This window comes from Rhinopithecus bieti, unplaced genomic scaffold (genome assembly GCF_001698545.2).
Source record: "Rhinopithecus bieti isolate Rb0 unplaced genomic scaffold, ASM169854v2 scaffold_41836, whole genome shotgun sequence".
NCBI classification, from domain to species: domain Eukaryota; kingdom Metazoa; phylum Chordata; class Mammalia; order Primates; family Cercopithecidae; genus Rhinopithecus; species Rhinopithecus bieti.
In genome coordinates, this window is record NW_016817195.1 from 26 (window position 1) to 20,915 (window position 20,890).

Genomic DNA, 20,890 nt, shown 5'->3' on the forward strand with positions numbered 1-20,890 from the left:
CCGCAGGCACTCCTTAGTGCTCCCTTACCTTCATTATGTTTCATAGACTCCGTCACCACCTGTGATACTATCTATTCCCTTGTGTGTTTGTTTCTTATTTTCTCCCCCTGAATTGGAATGTAAGCTCGATCCCCAATGCCTAGAACACACCAGCCAAACAGTTTTTAAAAATTTGCTGGAATGAGTGGATTTTCTAAATATCTAAAATTTTTTCCTCATAGGAATTACTTGCTTGACTCATTGTTTTTTTTTTCCCCCAACTTTTATTTTAAGTTTAGTGGTACCTGTGCAGGATGTGCAGGTTTGTTATGTAGGTAAACGTGTGCCATGGTGGCTTGCTGCACACGCCATCCCATCACCTAGGTCTTAAGCCCCGCATCCATTAGCTCTTCTTCCTGATGCTCTCCCCAAATGTCTAAATGTATCAGATACCTATTTAGCACCTTCTGAATGCCAGACAATGTTCCAAGATCTTTACAAACTTGAGCCCACCTCTGAATGGATGGTTATCCTTGCCTTTCCTCCACAAATACATTCTTCTCTACTATTCTCTTTTTCTTTTTGAAATACTCATTGTTTTAAGCAGCTGCAATCCTGTATCTTGACATGTTTCTTTTTTTTCTGTTCTTCGCCTTCTGTTTTATTCATGTAACTATTGTCTCCCATCATGATTCTGTCTTCTGTGGTCCTGAGAAGGAATGGTTCTAGTTCTCTTGATTTTTCCGCCCCTGGAATGGGCATGCGTAATGTGCTCCCGAAAATAGGAGGAAAGGGACCGGACGCGGTGGCTCACTCCTGTAATCCCAGCACTTTGGGAGGCCGAGGCAGGCGGATCACGAGGTCAGGAGATCGAGACCATCCTGGCTAACACAGTGAAACCCCGTCTCTACGAAAAATACAAAAAATTAGCTGGGCATGGTGGCAGGTGCCTGTAGTCCCCACTACTAAGGGAGGCTGAGGCAGGAAAATCACCTGAATCCGGGAGGCGGAGGTTGCAGCAAGCCAAGATTGCACCAATGCACTCCAGCCTGGGAAACAGAGCGAGACTCTGTCTCCAAAAAAAAAAAAAAAAAAACAAAAAGGAAAGGAAGTCAAAATGTATAAAGGTGAGGAACTCTAGTTTACAGATTATAGCCATATTTTTCAGTGATGGTTTCCAGCGCTGAACTGTTCACTTGGGCTATGCATTGTCTTGCTGTTCTACTGCATCAAAAAAGACATAGGATGTACACATTTCTTTGTCTTTTTTGATGCACTAGGAACAGCAAGACAATTACATAGGATGTAAACATTCAGTCATTTTGTATATATACCTTATATAGATATTTTATACATGTAATAGATACATACATATATAAAACATCTTATATATTATGCATATATGCATTATAAAACATTATATATGTATATAAGCATCTTATATAAAATATTAAGATATAAAGTATCTTAAGATATAAGATTTTATATGTAAGGTGTTTTATATGTATAATATATAATAGATTTTTATATATGTAAAATACACATAAGATATATATATTACATGTAAGATATTTTATATATGTGTGAAATATATATACCATACACATATGTAATATGTATAATGTGTATATTACATATATATAAAATATAAAATAATTAGTGTCTATGTTTTGTAGTGTCTGAGTGTTATGTATGGTTATTTCCAGAAAGCAGAATATGTATCAATATAAATACAAGTAAAAATTCTAATATTCTAAATCTTCAAAATCTGGATTTCTCAGTATACGTAGAGTGACAGTTGGTAGAAGCTGTTTGTTTTCACATTGAGAAGGACTTGCTGGTGGTGAGTCTGTAGGGGCTTGAGGGGGAGATAGTTGTGCTGGCTTCAGTGCCCTGTCTTCTTGCTTAGAAGAAAATTTGGGAAGGGAACTCGAGTTGTACTGGCAGGAGCCTCGAGCCAGTAGAGTGAGATGAGGCCTCAGGAGTGTGCCAGGAGCTGGCAGGTGGCACAGGCCCTTCTTTATACTACTTGGTTGGCTGAGAGTTGACCAGCAGCCAAGTTCTGTTTCTGCCCCACCCTGGTCGGCACTTTCTTTGGAAGACACAAGTACCTGTCTGGTTGTAGCTCTTCTGAAAACGTGCCTGGATTGGCATCACGGGGATGTGGCGTGCTGGGGGAAGGCAGGGCGTTCTAGCTGTTTAACTTCTGGGAATTTCTAGGTTGCCCCAAGGCTGTTTCGACTGCGGTCTAAGTTTCTGTTTCTTAACTTTCATGGTGTTGATAACTTAAAAAGGGTCTATATGGCCGGGCGCGGTGGCTCAAGCCTGTAATCCCAGCACTTTGGGAGGCCGAGGTGGGCGGATCACGAGGTCAGGAGATCGAGACCATCCTGGCTAACGCTGTGAAACCCCATCTCTACTAAAAAATACAAAAAACTAGCCGGGCGAGGTGGCGGGCACCTATAGTCCCAGCTACTCCGGAGGCTGAGGCAGGAGAATGGCGTAAACCCGGGAGGCGGAGCTTGCAGTGAGCTGAGATCCGGCCACTGTACTCCAGCCTGGGCGACAGAGCGAGACTCCGTCTCAAAAAAAAAAAAAAAAAAGGGGGTCTATATGTTTCTTCACTCTTGAATGACCTTGTGCCTTCGTTAACACCTTGTTATTCTGGGTGCGAAGCGCTTCTACCCTGCTCACTAGGTGGCCCCAGGCCTCTGCCAGCCCTGTGGGGCTCATGTAGCAGCGTTGGCCACCTTGCCATGAGATGGGACCACCAGGACTGTCTCCTCTCCTGGTGGATGTCTGAGCCCAGGAAGCAGCTGGGGACAGTGGCTTTTCTTCATAAGAGATGGGTGGGTCCCAACCTTGGCCTCGCAGTTTCTCAGGACTGGCTTGACCAACTGTTGTGGTTCATGTGGCAGAAATGCTACTGCCGAAGTTGTAATTTTTCTCTAGCAGAATGAAACATGCCATTTGTCTTGGCTCATGAAAACCATTGGATTGGTACTTTTGCATTTCTTAGTGTGTCATTCTCCTTTGCAATAACATGCCATTTGTTGCCATGTAGGCAGCCAGTCAGTATCTAAAAATAGCCTCTCCAATAAAAACATTCCACACATATGATTGCAGAAAATTGTTTTGTGTGCAGACATGCACATGCTAGTGTGTGCGTGTCTGAAGGCTGAGCACTTTTCATGTTATTTACATCCTTTTTTTTTCAAATCTCTTGATGTTTTTATTTTACTTAAAGGAGGATTGTAATCCAAGTATTTAAAAACTACCAACTATAGTAAATGAGTAAATATGGAGTGGAACTCTGCAATCAAATGGTTTTGTTATTGTTTGAGTTTGTAAAGCTGGTCAAGCTTTGGTCAACAGATGGAGCTTAATGTGAGGTGGTTAATCCTGAACCAAATCACTTAGGACAAAGAGCACTGAGTAGCCATTAGAAATCCATGCAAATTCAGCAACCTGACGGTACCAGAGTCACCTTATGTACATGCTACAACATGTCTATAGCGCTCATTGCTATTTTTGGAATTTTAAAAAAGATAGGTTCTTGAGCAAACAAAAAAAAAATTTTATTTTAAATCAGAGTGCATTTGTTCTGCCGAGAGAGTACACAAATGCTGTATATGCTAGTTGAAAGGGAATATTGTCCAAGAAGATTTTCTAAATATTCCTGTGATAATACGTTCCAGTCTTTGAACAGATACATAGACTATTTAATCAATATGAATGTATATCATATTTAAAGTACTTAAATTAATACTTAAATGGAATAACTATTATAAAGCTTTGAAATTATATGATTCAATATGAAACATTATATAGGGAAACCAAATTACTTTCTAAAACTTGGAAAGTGTCTTGTTACTGATATATATCAAATGGAGAAATAATGCAGAGAAGTGAACTATAAGTTTATAATTTCTGTGACTCCCAAAAGATGTTCGTACTTGAACTAATACCTTTTAGGAACATCTAATAGCACCGGTCAAAATAATTGCTTCTTTTAGAAATATATAGGTGACAGCTGGGCTCTGTGGCTCATGCCTGTAATCTCAGCACTTTGAGGGGCCAAGACAGGTGGATTGCTTGAGCCCAGGGGTTTGAGACCAGCCTGGGCAACATGACAAAACCCTGTATCTAAAAAAAAATATGCAAAAATTAGCTGGCTGGTAGCGCATGCCTGTAGTCCCAGCTACTCGGGAGGCTGAGGTGGGAGGATCACTTGAACCTTGGAGGTGGAGGCTGCAGTGAGCTGTAATCATGCCCCTGCACTCCAGCCTGGGTGACAGAGTGAAATCATGCCTCAAAACAAAACAAAACAAAAAAAATATATATACACACACACACACACACACACACACACACACACACACACACACAGAGAGAGACAAATATATAGGTGACATAAAATGAAAAAGATTTTTGCAATATATTTTTTACTGTCCAATTTAGAATCTTTTTGCTGAAATTATACCGAGATTGTATTGTCAGTTTGGGACACTTGCGTGAAAAATCACTTACTGCTGATAATAAAATAATTGAATTCCTCTCCCTCCCTCAGGTATTCACTTACAAGCAGAGCACAATTACCCACCAGAAGGTGACTGCCATGCACCCCACGAACGAGGAGGGCGTGGATGACATGGCGTCCTTGACAGAGCTCCACGGCGGCTCCATCATGTATAACTTATTCCAGCGGTATAAGAGAAATCAAATATATGTAAGTTCCAATTGTAATTCCTTTAAAAAGATCCTCACGTTTGAGTAAATGCTTATTTTTCTTTTCAGGGAGTATTTCCTGCCTTTTGAGAACTCTTGTTAATCTAAGTAAAACTATGTTTGTTTGTTTGTTTTTGAGACGGAGTCTTGCTCTGTCGCCCAGGCTGGAGTGCAGTGGCGCAATCTCGGCTCACTGCAAGCTCCGCCTCCCAGGTTCACGCCATTCTCCTGCCTCAGCCTCCCGAGTAGCTGGGACTACAGGCGCCCGCCACCACGCCTGGCTAATTTTTTCATTTTTTAGTAGAGACGGGGTTTCACCGTGTTAACCAGGATGGTCTTGATCTCCTGACCTCGTGATCCGCCTGCCTCGGCCTCCCAAAGTGCTGGGATTACAGGCGTGAGCCACCACACCAGGCTGTAAAACTATGTTTTTAAGGGATTTGCCAATTTAGAAACTTGGGTCAATAAATCATGTTTTCCTAGAGTTTATTGCCTAGATTTTATTAGTGGAATTTACTTTCTGTGGAAGGGGCTTCTGCACATCGAGGTGGTTTGACCTTGCTTCTTGTGAATATGCTCTGTTGTATTCAGTTTCTAAGTGTTCTGCTACGGAAAGAAGTCACGGAGTTGTTAGACTGACCGAGGGAAAATGTTAACTTGTAGACATGAGTACTTGAACTTAAGCTGTCTTTTCTGGATTTTTCTCTTTCTATGGATTTTCAATTATTTTTCTGGCTCTGGAGCCCACCCTAGGGTGATACTTACATTCAAGGGAACCCATCTTTCTAAGTTGTGAGATTCCTGTTTGCTATTTTGAATGGAGAAATACATAAAAGTGGTCATGCACATTTTCTCTCAAATTCTATGAAATGTGACTCTACCTCTATTATGAAGTAATATTTAAAAATCACTTCTGTAATAAATTGTTGACATTAAAATACAGGTACTGCGTTATCTGTCAGGATCAGTTAACCTGCAGGTTTTCTCCCCTTTTCCATCTGCCTGTTTGCAAGTCTTTATAGGAAACTAAAGGCAACTGGTTATATATGTTTATTTCTCTTGTCCAGTTCAAATTTGTATAATTTTGAGCCGAAATAATAATACTTTAAAAACTCTTGATCTTTTAGTAATTTTTATTCTTTAGGAGTTACATTTCTCTTTGCCAATATGGTTGTGATTATGATTAATAATAAATTAGCGTTTGCCAGGCATGGTGGCTCACACTTGTAATCCCACCACCTTGGGAGGCCAAAGTGGGTAGATCACGAGGTCAGGAGTTTGTGACAAGCCTGACCAACATGGTGAAATCCCTTCTCTACTAAAAATACAAAAACTAGCTGGGCATGGTGGCGCATGCCTGTAATCCCAGCTACTCAGCAGGCTGAGGCAGGAGAACCGCTTGAACCTGGGAGGCAGAGATTGCGATGAGCCAAGATCACACCACTGCACTCCAGCCTGGGCAACAGAGTGAAACTCCATCTCCAAATAAATAAATAAATAAATAAATAAATAAATAAATAAAATCAGCCTTCAAATGGATAGTACGTGCTAACTGAAACTCAAGGCATGCTTAATATTCAGGTTCTTCCAATTTATCTACCCTTAGACTGACAAAGGAGCTGGGAAAGAGAAAGAATTAGATATTTATGGGTTTACACTGCTAAATGTTCCTCAGTTTAAAAAAAAAAATAAGTGTATTTGCCTTTCTTTTTTTTTTTACACTGTGAAAGTGTTTTTTTTTTGTCAGATCGACCTAATGTTTGCCAAATGTTTTCAAACAGCCCTGTTTCAATCATGCTGTAGTCCTCTGACTTGCTGAGCTAGCTTGTCCTCAGTCTTTAGATTAAAATATTTACCATATGTTCAGAAAAGGTAATGTTTATACATGTTGGTATGAAAGTGGCGATACATTCTGTTTTGCATGAGCTGACATAATGCGCATTTATTTCTCTGTTCCCATCTCAAAAATCTCCTTGTCAATGACCAGGGAACTACCTGTTTCCCATGGAATACCACTGCATAGGTATCCACATGACCACTGCACTGTGCATGTATTGTTGTTAGTATTAAATATTTGACACTGTCGTGTAACTATTTGTTTACATAGCAGTTTCTTTGCTAGGTTTGTCAAGGACTTATTTTGTCTTCCTTGAGCCAAGGACACTGCCAGGCACCTGGTAGTTGTGCAATAAATGTTTATAAAATAAATGCCATTCGTATTACAAGTAGTCTTGTAGTTGATAAAATGTGAACCTGGCTTTTAAAATTTTTTATTGGTGTATGTCTCTTGTAGGTGCAGGTAGGTTGACTATACCTAATCCAAAACCCCAAATCCAAAAAATGTTTCAAAATCTAAGACATTTTGCATGCTAGTATGATGCTGAGAGGAAATGCTCATTGGAAATATTTGGGATTTTGAATTTAACTTAAATTATGCTTAACCAGTGCATAGTATGCAAATATTCCCAAATCCAAAAAATATTGAAATCCAGAACACTTTTTGTCCCAGGCATTTCACACAAGGGATGCTCAGTCTGTATTTTCAAACTCATACTTTGCTGTCGTTAGAGAAAAAACGTAAGTTTTTTTGTTGTTGTTGTAACGTTGTCTTGCTATGTTGCCCAGGCTAGACTCAAACTCCTGAGCTAAAGTGATCCTCCTGCCTTAGCCTCCTGAGTACCTGGGATTACAGGCACGTGCCAGCATGCCCACCTGTACACAAGTTGTTATTGTACATTTTCAATAGTCAAGAAAAAGTAAGCAAATTAGAAGGAAAAAAAAACTACACAAGGGGTTTAAAAGGCAGACCCTTTTAAAAGTTTTTTATTTGTTTTCCTCTTTTCATGATAATGATGTTAAACCTGATAGCTGAATTGCCCAATAAATACTGTAAATAAGATCTTGGTCTTGGAATAAGGTCATTTTCTTCCTAAGGGGAAAGCCGCAGGATTTTTGTGCATCCAGTTTGCAGTTCAGTTCAGTTAATTATGCCATTGTAGACCTTCCATTTGAGGCTTGCAAAATTGCGTATTATTCATAAAGCAGCCACCATGATTTTTTAAAATTATCATTGAAGCCATTTACTGGTGATGCCAGCATCTGTTGGACTCCGCTTACATTGAGACAAAACCGCCACCTGTCAGAATAGCCACCACTTCTCCACATGGGATCTTGGCTTGGAGCAATGCCTGTCTATATCTTCAAAAGAGAAAAAAAATAAAACGACTTGAATTGGTCCAGAGATGTTGCATTAGTTTTCCATTGCTGGATAACCGATTACCATAAGTGTACCAACTTAAAAGAACAAAGCTACTTGCCTTCTTATGGTTCTGTAGGTCGAAAGTCCCATAGGTCTCACAGCAGAAATCAAGGTGTCAGCAGGGCCGCGTCTCTTTCCAGAAGCTCTAGGGGAAGATCCATTTCCTGTTCATTGTGGCTGTTGGCTGAATTCGGTTACTTGCAGTTGTAGGACTGAGTTGCTTGTTTTCTTGCTGACTGTCACCTGAGGGCTGTTCCCAGCTTGTAGAGGCCATCCACATTCCCTGGTTTCCTGATCTGTGGCTCCCTTTCTTCGGCTTCGGTGCCAGTAACCGTGTGTTGCTTCCCTCTCGTGGCTTCAGATCTTTCCTCCTTCTCCTCCACTGTCTTCTTTCTCTCTCTCTGACTGCAGCCAAGAAAGGCTGTCCCTTAGATTGGGCCTCCCTGGATGATCTCCCCATCTCAGGCTTCGTAATCACCTGTGCAGAACCCCTTTGCCATGTGACATTATCTAGTCACAGGCTCTGGGATGAGTGTGGATGGATGTCTTTGTGGGAGGAGCCATTATTTTGCCCACCATAGGTGTCCTCCTTTTTTTTTTTTTTAAATTTATAAAACATTGCTATGTTGCACAGGCTGGTCTTGAACTCCTGGGCTCAAGTGATCCTCCTGCCTGGGCATTCGAATGTGTCAGGATGACAGGCATGAGCCTCCGCATCCAGCCAGGTTGTCTCCTTTGAGTCATATCATTGAGGAGGGACTCATGTGGCATTTTCCCCCTGCTGGTGTCTGGATGTTCCATTATTTGTTGACTTTCTGTGCTGAGCTGGCAGGTTCCATGGGTTGCTGGCTAGTGGCTCATTGCCAGGTAGAGAGGCTGCCATTCTTTGGTAAGGAGTTCTGTTAGCTTTTCTCCTTGGGGACTGGTCTTTTATCTGAGAACTTTGTCAGAAACCAGGAAAATATTTTTTCTTGTAGCTTTTGGCATCTTCTATTGAAATGGGGTAGAAAGTGATAAAACAAAAAATAAAAGCACCCAGAATAGTCAAGTTAGAGCTGACTCCCCCTTTCCTTCACTAACCTCCTCTTTGGCTCTATATTGATAACTGAATCTTTCTGAACACTAGTTTTTAAAATTAACGTGTTTTCAAAGGTCAGATACCATAATCCCTCTAACAGGGATGTTTTAAAGTAAAAGAAATGAAAGCTCTGGGAACTTTAACCTTTGTACCTGTCTCTCCATCTTAACCATCCCGTAGCAACAAGTGTTTATTTAGAAAGTTCCTGCCTTGAACTTGACTCCATTTTAAGGGGGATTTGGAAGAAGTTTACAACATCATCCCCAGCCTCAAAGCTTGCAATTTAGTGGGGAGATAAAACCAAGGCCAGCTCACAGCACATGGCCTTGGATAGCTGAAGGCCTGTCATTGAGGGTTATGTGAGGATGACACAGGCTTGGGTTTGACTGTGCTTATTTATGAAGCCCCTGAACCTTACCGCTGGGCCCTTTAGCTATTCCTGTGGGTGCATCCCTCTCCCACGCTTGTCCTTGAGGGGACAGAGGCCGTACTGAGTTTGATGCCAGTGTCCGTAGGTCTGGACTGCATGGTTTAAGCTGCAGTACCTGGATTGGAGTTGCCCTGCACTAGCTGTAACTGCCTGTGCAGAAGCCCCGCCTTCTGTGCCCCTGCTAGATTTTCTTCCTGGAACTCCCAAGCTCTTCCTGCCTGAGACTGCCCCCTCGCCAACCTTATCCTTCCTCTGGCTGAGACTTCCCCTCGCCAACCTTATCCTTCCTCTGTCCACTTCAAGACTAGAGCCCTGCTCAGCTCCCAGTTCCCAGCCAGGGGCCCCAGGTTTTACCCTGAACATCTTGGCTATGGGTTTGCTGCCTGGAGGGAAGGGGGTTGACTCTCTCCTGATTGCCCCCTTCCTTAGAAAGGGTCTGATGAGGGCCTAGACTTCTTCATCTGCTGCCACCACCTGCTAAGACCTGGCGAGGACAAATACACACCCGCTAAGGAGAGGAGGAGCAGGGTGTGTGTTTGTGGTACAGAGACATAACTTATGGGTGGCTCAGGAAGCCCTGTGGAGGTGGTGGTGGTGGTGAAACTACAAAGGCATGGGATCAATCAGGGTTGGGTAGAAAGGCTGGCATGATGGCTCACGCCTGTAATCCCAGCCCTTTGGGAGGCTGAGGTGGGAGGATTGCTTGAGCCCATGAGTTTAAGACAAGCCTGGGCAATTTGGCGAAGTCCCGTCTCTACAAAAGATTGCAGAAATTAGCCAGCCGTGGTGGCATGCCCCTGCAGTCCCTTCTACTCAGGAAGCTGAGGTGGGAGGATCGCCTGAGCCGGGGAGGTTGAGGCAACAGTGAGCCGAGATGGTGTCACTGTACTCCAGCCTGAGCAACAGAGCAAGACCCTGTCTCAACAAAAGAGAAAAAAAAAAAAAAGAATTGATGAGAAGGAAAGGCCAGTAAACACCATATATGAAGATGGAGAGATGAGAGTGAGTTTGCTGTGGCCTCACTGCAGCGGAGAAGGCTGCCTTTGCTCATGGAATCAGATGCTTGCTGGGGAATGTGCAGAAATTAGGTGGGATGGGCAGCCTGGGGTTAGGAGCCTTACACCATTGGTTCCCCACCTAGGATGATTCTGCCCTGGGGATATTTTGTAATATCTAAAAGACATTTTTGGTCTCATAGCTACGGTCAAGGGATGCTAATGGCATCTACCGAGTACAGGCCAGGGATGCTGAGAAGCATACCACAGTGCCTGGGGCAGCTCCAGAGTCATCTGGCGTAAGATATCAGTGGTGCCAGAACATCCCTCCCCCACTTACAGCTCACCTGGAAAGTTTGGGGTTGATGATACACAGACCCCCACTGTATTTGTTAAAGTTATCTTTTTTCTTTCTTTTCTTTTTGCTTTTTTGAGACGGAGTCTTGCTCTGTCGCCCAGGCTGGAGTGCAGTGGCGCGATGTCGGCTCACTGCAACCTCCACCTCTCGGGTTCAAGCAATTCTCCTGCCTCAATCTCCTGAGTAGCTGGGATTATAGGCATCCGCCATCACACCCGGCTAATTTTTGTATTTTTAGTAGAGACAGGGTTTCACCATGTTGGCCAGGCTGGTCTCGAACCGACCTCAGGAGATCTGCCTGCCTTGGCCTCCCAAAGTGTTGGGATTACAGACGTGAGCCACTGCGCCTGGCCTTCATTTTGTTTTAGAGACAGGATCCCACTGTGTCACCCAGGCTGGAGTGCAATGGTGCAATCATAGTTCTTTGCGGCCTTGACCTCCCAGGCTCATGCGAACCTTTCACCTCAGCCTCTAGAGCAGCTGGGACTACAGGCATGCACCACCACGCCCAGCTAATTTTTAAATTTTTGTGAAGACTGGGATCTTGCTATGTTGTCTGGGCTGATGTTGAACTCTTGACCACAAGCCATCCTCCCACCTTGACCTCCCAAAGTGCTGGGATTTATAGGCAAGAGCCACAGCACCCAGCCTGTTTAAAGCTTTCTGAAAGGAGAATTTCTCTAAGAAACGTTTTAGAAGATTTAAGAGGGAAGTGATATGGGTGAGACAAGAAAGGACAGATGGGCTGAGAGCTTGTTGCAGTAATTCAGTGGGGGAGGGCTGAGGGTTTTAGACCAGGGTAGAGATGGGAGAAAAGTCGTGGGGACTGTAGGGAGGGAGGTGAAGGAAGAGGCTGCATGTCACTGTCTGCCGGTCTTGTCAAGTGCTGTGGCTCTGAAAACGTGGCACTTAACCGACCTGGAAGCTCCTGAGCAGAGTGAGAATAAGTGTTTTTTAGGTGCTTGTCTTCTGTGCTCTCTGGCCCTGGATCATCTCAAATTGTTAAGTACCCAGCATCTAAGCACAATGTTGACAAGAGCAGGAGAAGTTTCTGTTGTACCGAAGGCAAGCTCAGTGGCCAGAGTGGAAGGGCTGCCAGGTTCCGAGGTGTGGCAGTTTTGTTTCCTGCTGAATGGAAGAGAAGCACATTCTCTTCATTATAGGGATTGTGGAGCTCTGGGTCAGTTGTGGGGAGGAGACTCCTCTCCCAATCTCTAAGGAATGGCTCAAAACCACATCACGGGGAGAGCTGCAGGGAACTTCAGCGCTCGCCTGCAATTATGGTGTTGAGGCTGGCTCCAGAGGAAGCTATTCCCTGTTCCACCCAGCCTTTCGGTTAGTTTGTTGGTCTTGCCGAACAAACAGCACAGAGATCAGAATCAAAGGAGCCAATTTTAAGAAGTGGGGCTCTTTCTAAAGATAAATGCTTCTGTAAGCACGAACTGTGCTTCACAGCTGATGTATTTTTAGGTGTTTCAGAAATATCCTCCTTTGGTTAGGTGGCATTCCAGCCCGAATCTGCAAATGTGTTTGATGTTGCTTCTGAATTAACTTGAAGCCTGCATCTGTCAGGCAAAATGTGTTAGCAGGCATCAGCCAGTGAAAGACCGATTGATTTTAGCAGCCGGTTGAACCAAGTTCACCTGCAGGGAAGTCACGGCCTGCTTGCCATGGGAGGGCTGGGCATACCCTGCCGTGGAGTGGACTGTTTGGGAATCTTGCAAATTGAAATCTGTGTTTCATTTTCTTGAGTTGTGTCTTTCCAAGGTAGACTTGGTTGGCTTGTTTCCATCCCTTTCCAAGGCTCTAGTCAAGTCATAGCGCGCCTCTCACGGAGGCAGCGTGGCCTGAAGGCCGCGTGGTTGGTTGATTAGCACTGTCTTGGCATTGAGTGCTCTTGGGACAGATGAACACAGTGCAGTTTGTCGGGACTTTCTGTTTTTTTTTTTTTTTTTTTTTTTCACATGAAATCAAGACTCGTAGCCAAAAGATGATTGTAACCATCTGTCTGACTATATGTATTTTAAAACTTTACCAAACATTTATGCTCTGGAGTGGCCACTTCCACATCAGCACATGAGAGTGGCAATTTGGAACTTGTTTTTTTGTGGATTTTTTTTTCTTCTTTCTCTCTCTTTGGGTTTAGATTCCTTTCAAAAGATTACACGGGCGCGGTGGCTCATGCCTGTAATCCCAGCACTTTGGGAGGCCGAGGAAGGTAGATCACAAGGTCAGGAGTTTGAGAGCAGCCTGGCCAACATGGTGAAACCCCATCTCTAGTAAAAATACAAAAATTAGCCGGCGTGGTGGCACATGCCCGTAACCCAGCTACTCAGGAGGCTGAGTCAGGAGACTCGCTTGAACCTGGGAGGAGGAGGTTGCAGTGAGCCGAGATTGTGCCACTGCATTCCAGCCTAGGCAATAGAGTGAGACTGTCTCAAAAATAATAATTAAAAAAAAGATAGATTCCTTTCAATCAGGAGAGAATTTTATTTAGAAATTCACTCAAGTGAAATGGAAATGCCAGCCTCTACATTGAAGACCTTGACTTCAGTTAACAACTAGTCTCTTGTGATGGTTTTCTTTTCAACAAACTTGAATGCTTCATGATTTTAAAAAATCGTTTCTAAGTGTTTATTTTTTATTTTTATTTATTATTATTTAGACCTCACTCTTTCGCCCAGGCTGGAGTGTAGCAGTGCGATCATAGCTCACCACAGCCTCCAACTCCTGGGCTCAAGCACCCCTCCTACCTCAGCTTCCCAAGTAGTTGGGACTATGAGTGCACACCACCACACCCAGCTAATTTTTTGTATTTTTAAAATTTTTTGTAGAGATGGAGGCTTGTAGTGTTGCTCAGGCTGGTCTCAAATTTCTGGCCTCAAGCGATCCTCCCACCTGGGCTTCCTAAAAGTGCTGGGATTACAGGCATGAGTCACTATGCCTGGCTGAAATGTTTCTAATTGTTTAATTGGACAGCATCAAACAATTTGGTTATATAGAAGGTAGTGGGCATAAAGCACTAGAAGACAGTTAAAACATGAATTTTATTTGGTGAATTGGTGGTGGAATCACGTGTCCTCAGCATATCGATGCTGATGCCGCCCTGCCTGGGTACCAGGCTCTGTGTTAGACTCCAAGGATGCAGAATGACTCTGGCTTACAGGAATGGCTTGTTGAAGATTGAGTAAATGAAAGGCACCTAATTGATGGGTGAAGACAGACACAGGCAACCATGAACAATAGCTCAGGGTGACAGTGGGTGTGATAAAAATACATGGGAACACACAGGAGGAGGGTCACAAGGAGGAGGGGGTGAGAGGGTCAGAAAATGATTCCTCCCTGAGGTACTATTAATAGTTGGCCTGAGTTTTGAGCATATGTAGAGGAATTTGGCCAAGAAGGAGGGTGGCTGTCCTGGTGGCAGATCATCATGTGGAAAGACAGGAAATAGCGTGATGCGTTGTTATTTAATATCCAAAGCAGAACATTCTAGATGCCAGAACAAAGGCTGCATGCTGCTGGGTGGCAAGGCGGTCGAGAGCAATGGAGGAAGGAACGGCTCTGTGCAACTCAGTGAGCTTGAACGGACTCATGAAAGCTGTCGGGGACAACTTTAACCATGCGTTTTGGGGAAGCGTCACTTGGCCACAGGGTGGTGGAGGAGAAAAGAGGGGCTTCCAGTCAGGAGGGGTTAGTGTGTGAGATACCAAGAGGTAGATGCTAAGTGTTTAACTGGGTTTAGGGGGGCAAGTAAGCTGAATTTCTGTAGGATTACTGGATTACTCATTTGGGTAGGCTGTGGTGCCATTTGTCAAGTTGTAACTGTGTGAAGTAACAGGTGTTTGGGGGAGATTAGCCATGTCTGTTGAGTTTGAGCCAGTGGAGCACTGAACATATGGAACTATAACTTACAGCTGAAGTTGCACTCAAGATAAAAATTTAGGAAGTAAGTCACTGCCATATTTAGCCGAGGTGTTTGAGAGAGAAGGAAAGGGGAGGGGAGTTGGTGAGTACGAAATAAATCTGGATAATGGATCTCACTTCTTAACAATTCTTCCCTTTAGCTGCAATAGCATGGACTTTAAATAACCCATTTCCCCAGTGCATTTCAAATTGTATCTTCTACATCCAGCTTTTCAGGATTACATGACGAAAAGCATTGTGGTTTTATTTTCGTTAACAATAGCAATGATGCATACCTCTGATTTATGTAGCACATAGTGGTCATGTGGGGTAACAGAGGATCCCTTGTTGTTACTGATCAGAATCTTATAGTCCAGGGGGAGTGAAGCAGTGCCAGGGGAGGTGCTTCAGGGCTGTGGACTTGGTGTCTTCTGACTTGACCAAACCATGCTGTTTAGATGAGTTATTTCTGCATTGGGATTGTGACATCCAACCTGGGTCCCTTGGTCTCTATGAGCACCCTGTATGAGGCCACTGAGTCACTGTAAGTTTTCTTAGTTCTACTTGATTTTTTTTTGAGATGGAGTCTGGCTCTGTTGCCCAGGCTGCCCAGGCTGGAGTGCAGTGGCGCAGTCTCGGCTCACCTCAAGATCCTCCTCCCGGGTTCACACCATTCTCCTGCCTCAGCCTTCTGAGTAGCTGGGACTACAGGCTCCTGTCACCTCGCCCAGCTAATTTCTTTTTTTGTTTTTGGTAGAGGCAGGGTTTCACCGTGTTAGCCAGGATGGTCTCGATCTCCTGACCCCGTGATCCACCCGCCTCGGCCTCCCAAAGTGCTGGGATCACACCTATAATCCGAGCACTTTGGGAGACTGAGGAGGGTGGATCATTTGAGGTCAGGAGTTCGAGACCAGCCTGGCCAACATGGCAAACAGCCCAGCCTTTTTTATTTTTTTGGAGGTGGAGTCTCACTCTGTGGCCCAGGCTGGAGTGCAGTGGCGTGATCTCAGCTCACTGCAACCTCCACATCCTGAGTTCAAGTGATTCTCCTGCCTCAGCCTCCCGAGTAGCTGGGGTTACAGGTGCCCACCACCATGCCTGGCTAATTGTTTTCTTTTTTTTTATTTTTTTGAGACGGAGTCTCGCTCTGTCGCCCAGGCTGGAGTGCAGTGGCCGGATCTCAGCTCACTGCAACCTCCGCCTCCCGGGTTTACGCCATTCTCCTGCCTCAGCCTCCCGAGTAGCTGTGACTACAGACGCCCGCCACCACGCCCGGCTAGTTTTTTGTATTTTTTAGTAGAGATGGGGTTTCACTGTGTTAGCCAGGATGGTCTCGATCTCCTGACCTCGTGATCCGCCCGTCTCGGCCTCCCAAAGTGCTGGGATTACAGGCTTGAGCCACCGCGCCCGGCCTTTTTTTTTTTAATTGTAGTAGAGATGGGGTTTTGCCATTTTGGCCAGGCTGGTCTCGAACTCCTGACCTCAAATGATCCACCCTCCTCAGCCTCCCAAAGTGTTGGGATAATAGGCGTGACCCATTGCACCCGGCCAGTTATGCTTGATTAAAAAAAAAAATTATTGGCTGTATTTAAGATATACAACATGATGTTTTGATATACGTATGCATGCTGAAGTCAAATGATACTTGATTTTTTGGGGTGTGAAATTTGATACTAGGTGTTATACCCTTAGGCCTCTTGAAAACCTTGACTTGGTAGATTTTGGATTGAAGAAATGAAGTGAGCTTCTCCCAACATTTTTAAGCAATTTGTGCTGCAGCTGTTCCAAATTATTAAAATGGGCAAGGGAATGTATTTTGGGGGTGAGTTATGTGGAACTTTTCTGACAAGAAAATGTTTTTATGTGCTTCAAAATAGAATGTACTTCCTATTTCTGAAAAGCCATTAAACCGACCAGCTTATTTTTTCTTGTGGAATTTGAAATCCAACATGAGGAAGCCGGTACCTGGCCCCGCCTCGTGTTTGGGGGCTGCATGTGTCCACGGTCTTAAACTGCATGACATCATCATGGCCATTTGTGGAGCGGTAACAATACCTTTTCATAGAGTGACAAATGACATGAACCCATTGCAAATGTTGTCTCATGGACCTTAGGATTTCTTTTCTTTTTTCTTTTTTTGAGATGGAGTCTCACCCTGTTGCCAGGGTTAGAGTGCAGTGGGATGATCTCGGCTCACTGCAATCTCTGCCTCCCGGGTTCAAGCGATTCTCCTGCCTCAGCCTCCCGAGTAGCTGGGATTACAGGCACCCACCACCATGCCTGGCTAATTTTGTATTTTTAATAGAGACGGGGTTTCGCCATGTTGGCCAGACTGGTCTCGAACTTCTGACTTCAAGTAATCTGCTGGCCTTGGCCTCCCAAAGTGCTGGGATTACAGGTATGAGCCACTGCACCCAGCCAAAATTTCTTACCACACTTTATCTTTGCCTCACTGGACACTTAATAAACTAGCTCTTTCCCCACCTCCAACTGCCATTTTTACTCACACTACATGTTGTACTTTTCTTAGTACTTAGTGAACCTTTTACACGTGCAGCCTATACTTTAGTGACAATGTCATCCATGCAAAGTGAAGAGTGAGGTGGTACGTTTAAGATGGGCAGGATAAAATGTCCTTGACTGTAATTATTTTTGCCAATGAACCCTGACATTTCAAATCATTTTATTTGAGGTGGGGTCTCACTGTATTGCCCAGGCTGGAGTGCAGTGGTCATGGCTCACTACAGCCTTAACCTCCCCAGGCTCAGGCGATCCTCCCACCTCAGCCTCTCAAGTAGCTGGGACTATAGGCATGCACTACCACACCCAGCTAATTTTCGTATTTTTAGTAGAGATGGGGTTTTGCCATGTTGCCCAGGCTGGTCTCAAACTCCTGGGCTCAAGCCGTCCTCCTGCCTTGGCCTCCCAAAGTTCTGGGATTACAGGCCTGAGCCTCTGTGCATGGCCATAATTTGTCTTCCTTGAAATAAACGATCGGGAGCTATGACTATGATTGCCAGTGTTATTTTACATCCCTGTTTTAGCAGGTTCAGAAGTGCCATTTGTCATGTGCATGGACACAAACAGTAAAAACCCAATAGTAAATGAAGTCTTTCTGTGAGCTGAAGTCCCTAACCCCACCCCCTTCGGTGACCTGTTACAAAATGATTCATTAGGGCTTGGCCTGTTGTATCACCTTTTGGTGATTGGATTAAGGGGGTAAGACCGTGAGGGACATCTCAGAGGAAGGAGCCTTTGTAGAAATCTAGTCAATGCAAGGTGAGGCTCTGAGCAGACCAGGACAGCACAGATGAAGTGGGTGGGTGGGTTGCTCTGGAGTTAATTAAAAGTGGAACACACAGGGCATGGAGACGTCAGCCGTGGTGATGAGGCTGACAGAGTCCTGTGGATGGATGGGTGATGGAGAAGGCATTCGCTGTAGATCCGCAATGCGGCACATTCTCAAAAATCCAGGGTTGCCCCCCTCGCTCTGACTCACTGCCTCTGTGACCATAGGGACAACATATTGCTGTCCTCTTGACGGTTCCATTACCTGTGAGAAGAGGCAGGAGCAGTGGCCTCTGCTGCCCATCACAGGGTTATGGAGGAGCAAATGAGTGGGTGTGTGAATGTGTAAACAATCCTTTTGGCCATAGGATTATGAAATGTCACTTCGTTGTTCTGCCCCTGGTACTCAATGGAGGTAGGTAGTCTAAGGGAGGCCTTTGAATTATTAATGAGTAATTAATACTGGGCTGTTGTCTACTGGGTAATTTTTATACACTGAGGCAAAATTTTCTATAATCTTAAGAAAAGAAATCAGGTTCTTTCTTTGTACCAGCCAGACACACATTTTCTTTCCTTTTTTGCTTTTTAAGGAAGACATTTCAGATTATTGAGTTTTGGTTCCAATTAAGTCTGGTCGTTTGATGGCCTTGTTGGTTTGTGGGAGTTCATTTGCTGAATTGACTGCCAGCCACAACATAACATATTTATTAATTATTTGAACTCTGAGATTTCAGGGAACTCTGTCTCCCTGAAAATCTCAGTGCCTTTTGTTCTCTCTTCCTGAATAGTCTATAGCTTGTCACCAGAACATTTTTATTTAATTTGGTTTCAAATTTGAAGGTGTGTATGCTAAAACATTTTTTTCTTTTGAGATAGGGTCTCACTCTGTCAGGCTGGAGTGCAGTGGTGCAATCTTGGTTCACTGCAACCTCTGCCTCCTGGGCTGAGGTGATCCTCCCACCTTAGCCTCCTGAGTAGCTGAGACCACAGGTGGGTACCACCATACCCGGCTAACTTTTTAATGTATTTTTCATAGAGATGGGGTTTCGACATTGATGCTCAGTCTGGTTAACTCCTGGACTCAACTGATCCTCCCGCCTTGGCCTCCTAAACTGCTGGGATTACGGGCATGAGCCATCAGGCTTGGCACCCCCTCCACCTTTTTTTTCTTTAAAGAGATAAGGTTTCATTTTGTTACCAAGGCTGGAGTGCAGTGACGCAATCACAGCTCACTGAAACCTTGACCTCCTGGACTCAAGCCATCCTCCCACCTCACCCTCCCTAGTGGCTGGGATTACAGGCATGTGCTACCACACACATGGGTAATTTTTTTTTTTTTTTTTTTTTTTTGAGAGACAGGATCTCACTGTGTTGCCCAGGCTGGTCTCGAACTCCTGGACTCAAGTGATCCTCCCATCTCGGCCTCCGAAAGTGTTGGGATAACAGGCGTGAGCCACCACACCCATCTTCTAAAACTTTTTATTTAAAGTTAAGGAGGATAATGTTTCTTGTTGTTTCCTCTCAAGTCTGTGCTTGTGTTTAATCTCTCTTTATGCTTAGAAAAAGAGGTTAATGTATTCTGTCCAATACCAGAATTCCCAGTATTACTGTTTTTTTTCTTTTTTCTTTCTTTCTTTTTTTTTTCTTTTTGTTTTTACAGATGGAGTCTCGCTGTGTCGCCCAGGCTGGAGTACAGTTGCATGATCTCGGCTCACTGCAAGCTCCGCCTCCCAAGTTCACACCATTCTCTTGCTTCAGCCTCCCGAGTAGCTGGGACTACAGCTCCCCCCCAACCATGCCTGGCTAATTTTTGTATTTTTAGTAGAGGCGGGGTTTCACCGTGTTAGCCAGGATGGTCTTGATCTCCTGACCTTGTGATCCACCCTCCTTGGCCTCCCAAAGTGCTGGGATTACAGGTGTGAGCCACCACACCCGGCCCCTATTTTTTTCTTTTTTAAACTAAAAAAAATTTAATTCTGGTAAAATGCATGAACAAAATTCATCACATCCGTTTTTAATGCGCAGTTGAGTAGTGTTAAGTATATTTACATTACGATGCAGCAATCTCCAGAACTCTTCTCCTCTTGCAGAACTGAATCCATACTCATTAAACAACAGCTCCCCATTTTCCCCATCTCCAGCCCCTGGCAACCACCCTTCCACTTTCTGTTTCTATCAATTCGATTATTCTGGATCCTCATATAAGTGGAATTGTACATTTCCACTTTCTCTATCAATTTGAGTATTCTGGATACCTCTTACAAGTGGAATCGTACATCATTTATCTTTTTGTGACTGTCATATTTCACTTAGCATAATGTCTTCAGGGTTCATCCATGTTGTAGCAAGAGTCCGAATTTCCATCCCTTTTAGGGCTGAATAATTTCATTGTATGGATATACCACATTTTTTGTATCTGTTCATTTATTGGTGGACACATGCGTTGCTTCTACCTTTCGGCTGTTGTTTACTGAATATTTTTTATACATGGTATATAGAAAGTTTGAAAAAGCATCCTTGTGTTAGTGAAAATATACAAAAAAGAATAAGAAAGTGCTTGGAGGATGTGAGTTTAAGGAAAATCTTTTTTTTTTTTAATTATACTTTAAGTTCTAGGGTAACGTGCATAACGTGCAGGTTTGTTACATATGTATACTTGTGCCATGTTGGTGTGCTGCACCCATCAACTCGTCAGCACCCATCAACTCGTCATTTACATCAGGTATAACTCCCAATGCAATCCCTCCCCCCTCCCCCCTCCCCGTGATAGGCCCCGGTGTGTGATGTTCCCCTTCCTGTGTCCAGGTGTTCTCATTGTTCAGTTCCCACCTATGAGTGAGAACATGCGGTGTTTGGTTTTCTGTTCTTG

The 20,890-nt window shown here is 44.1% G+C and overlaps 1 protein-coding gene across 1 annotated transcript in view; it reads left to right on the forward strand.

The window, feature by feature from the left end:
• The first annotated feature begins 4,545 nt into the window (after positions 1-4,545).
• The window catches only part of MYO10 (myosin X), a 159,374-nt gene continuing 143,029 nt past the window's right edge, over positions 4,546-20,890 (forward strand). The window contains exon 1 of the mRNA XM_017855947.1: positions 4,546-4,708. Within this exon, the coding sequence (XP_017711436.1) occupies positions 4,598-4,708 (111 nt within the window). The 5' untranslated portion in view covers positions 4,546-4,597. The remainder of the gene's footprint in view (positions 4,709-20,890) is intronic.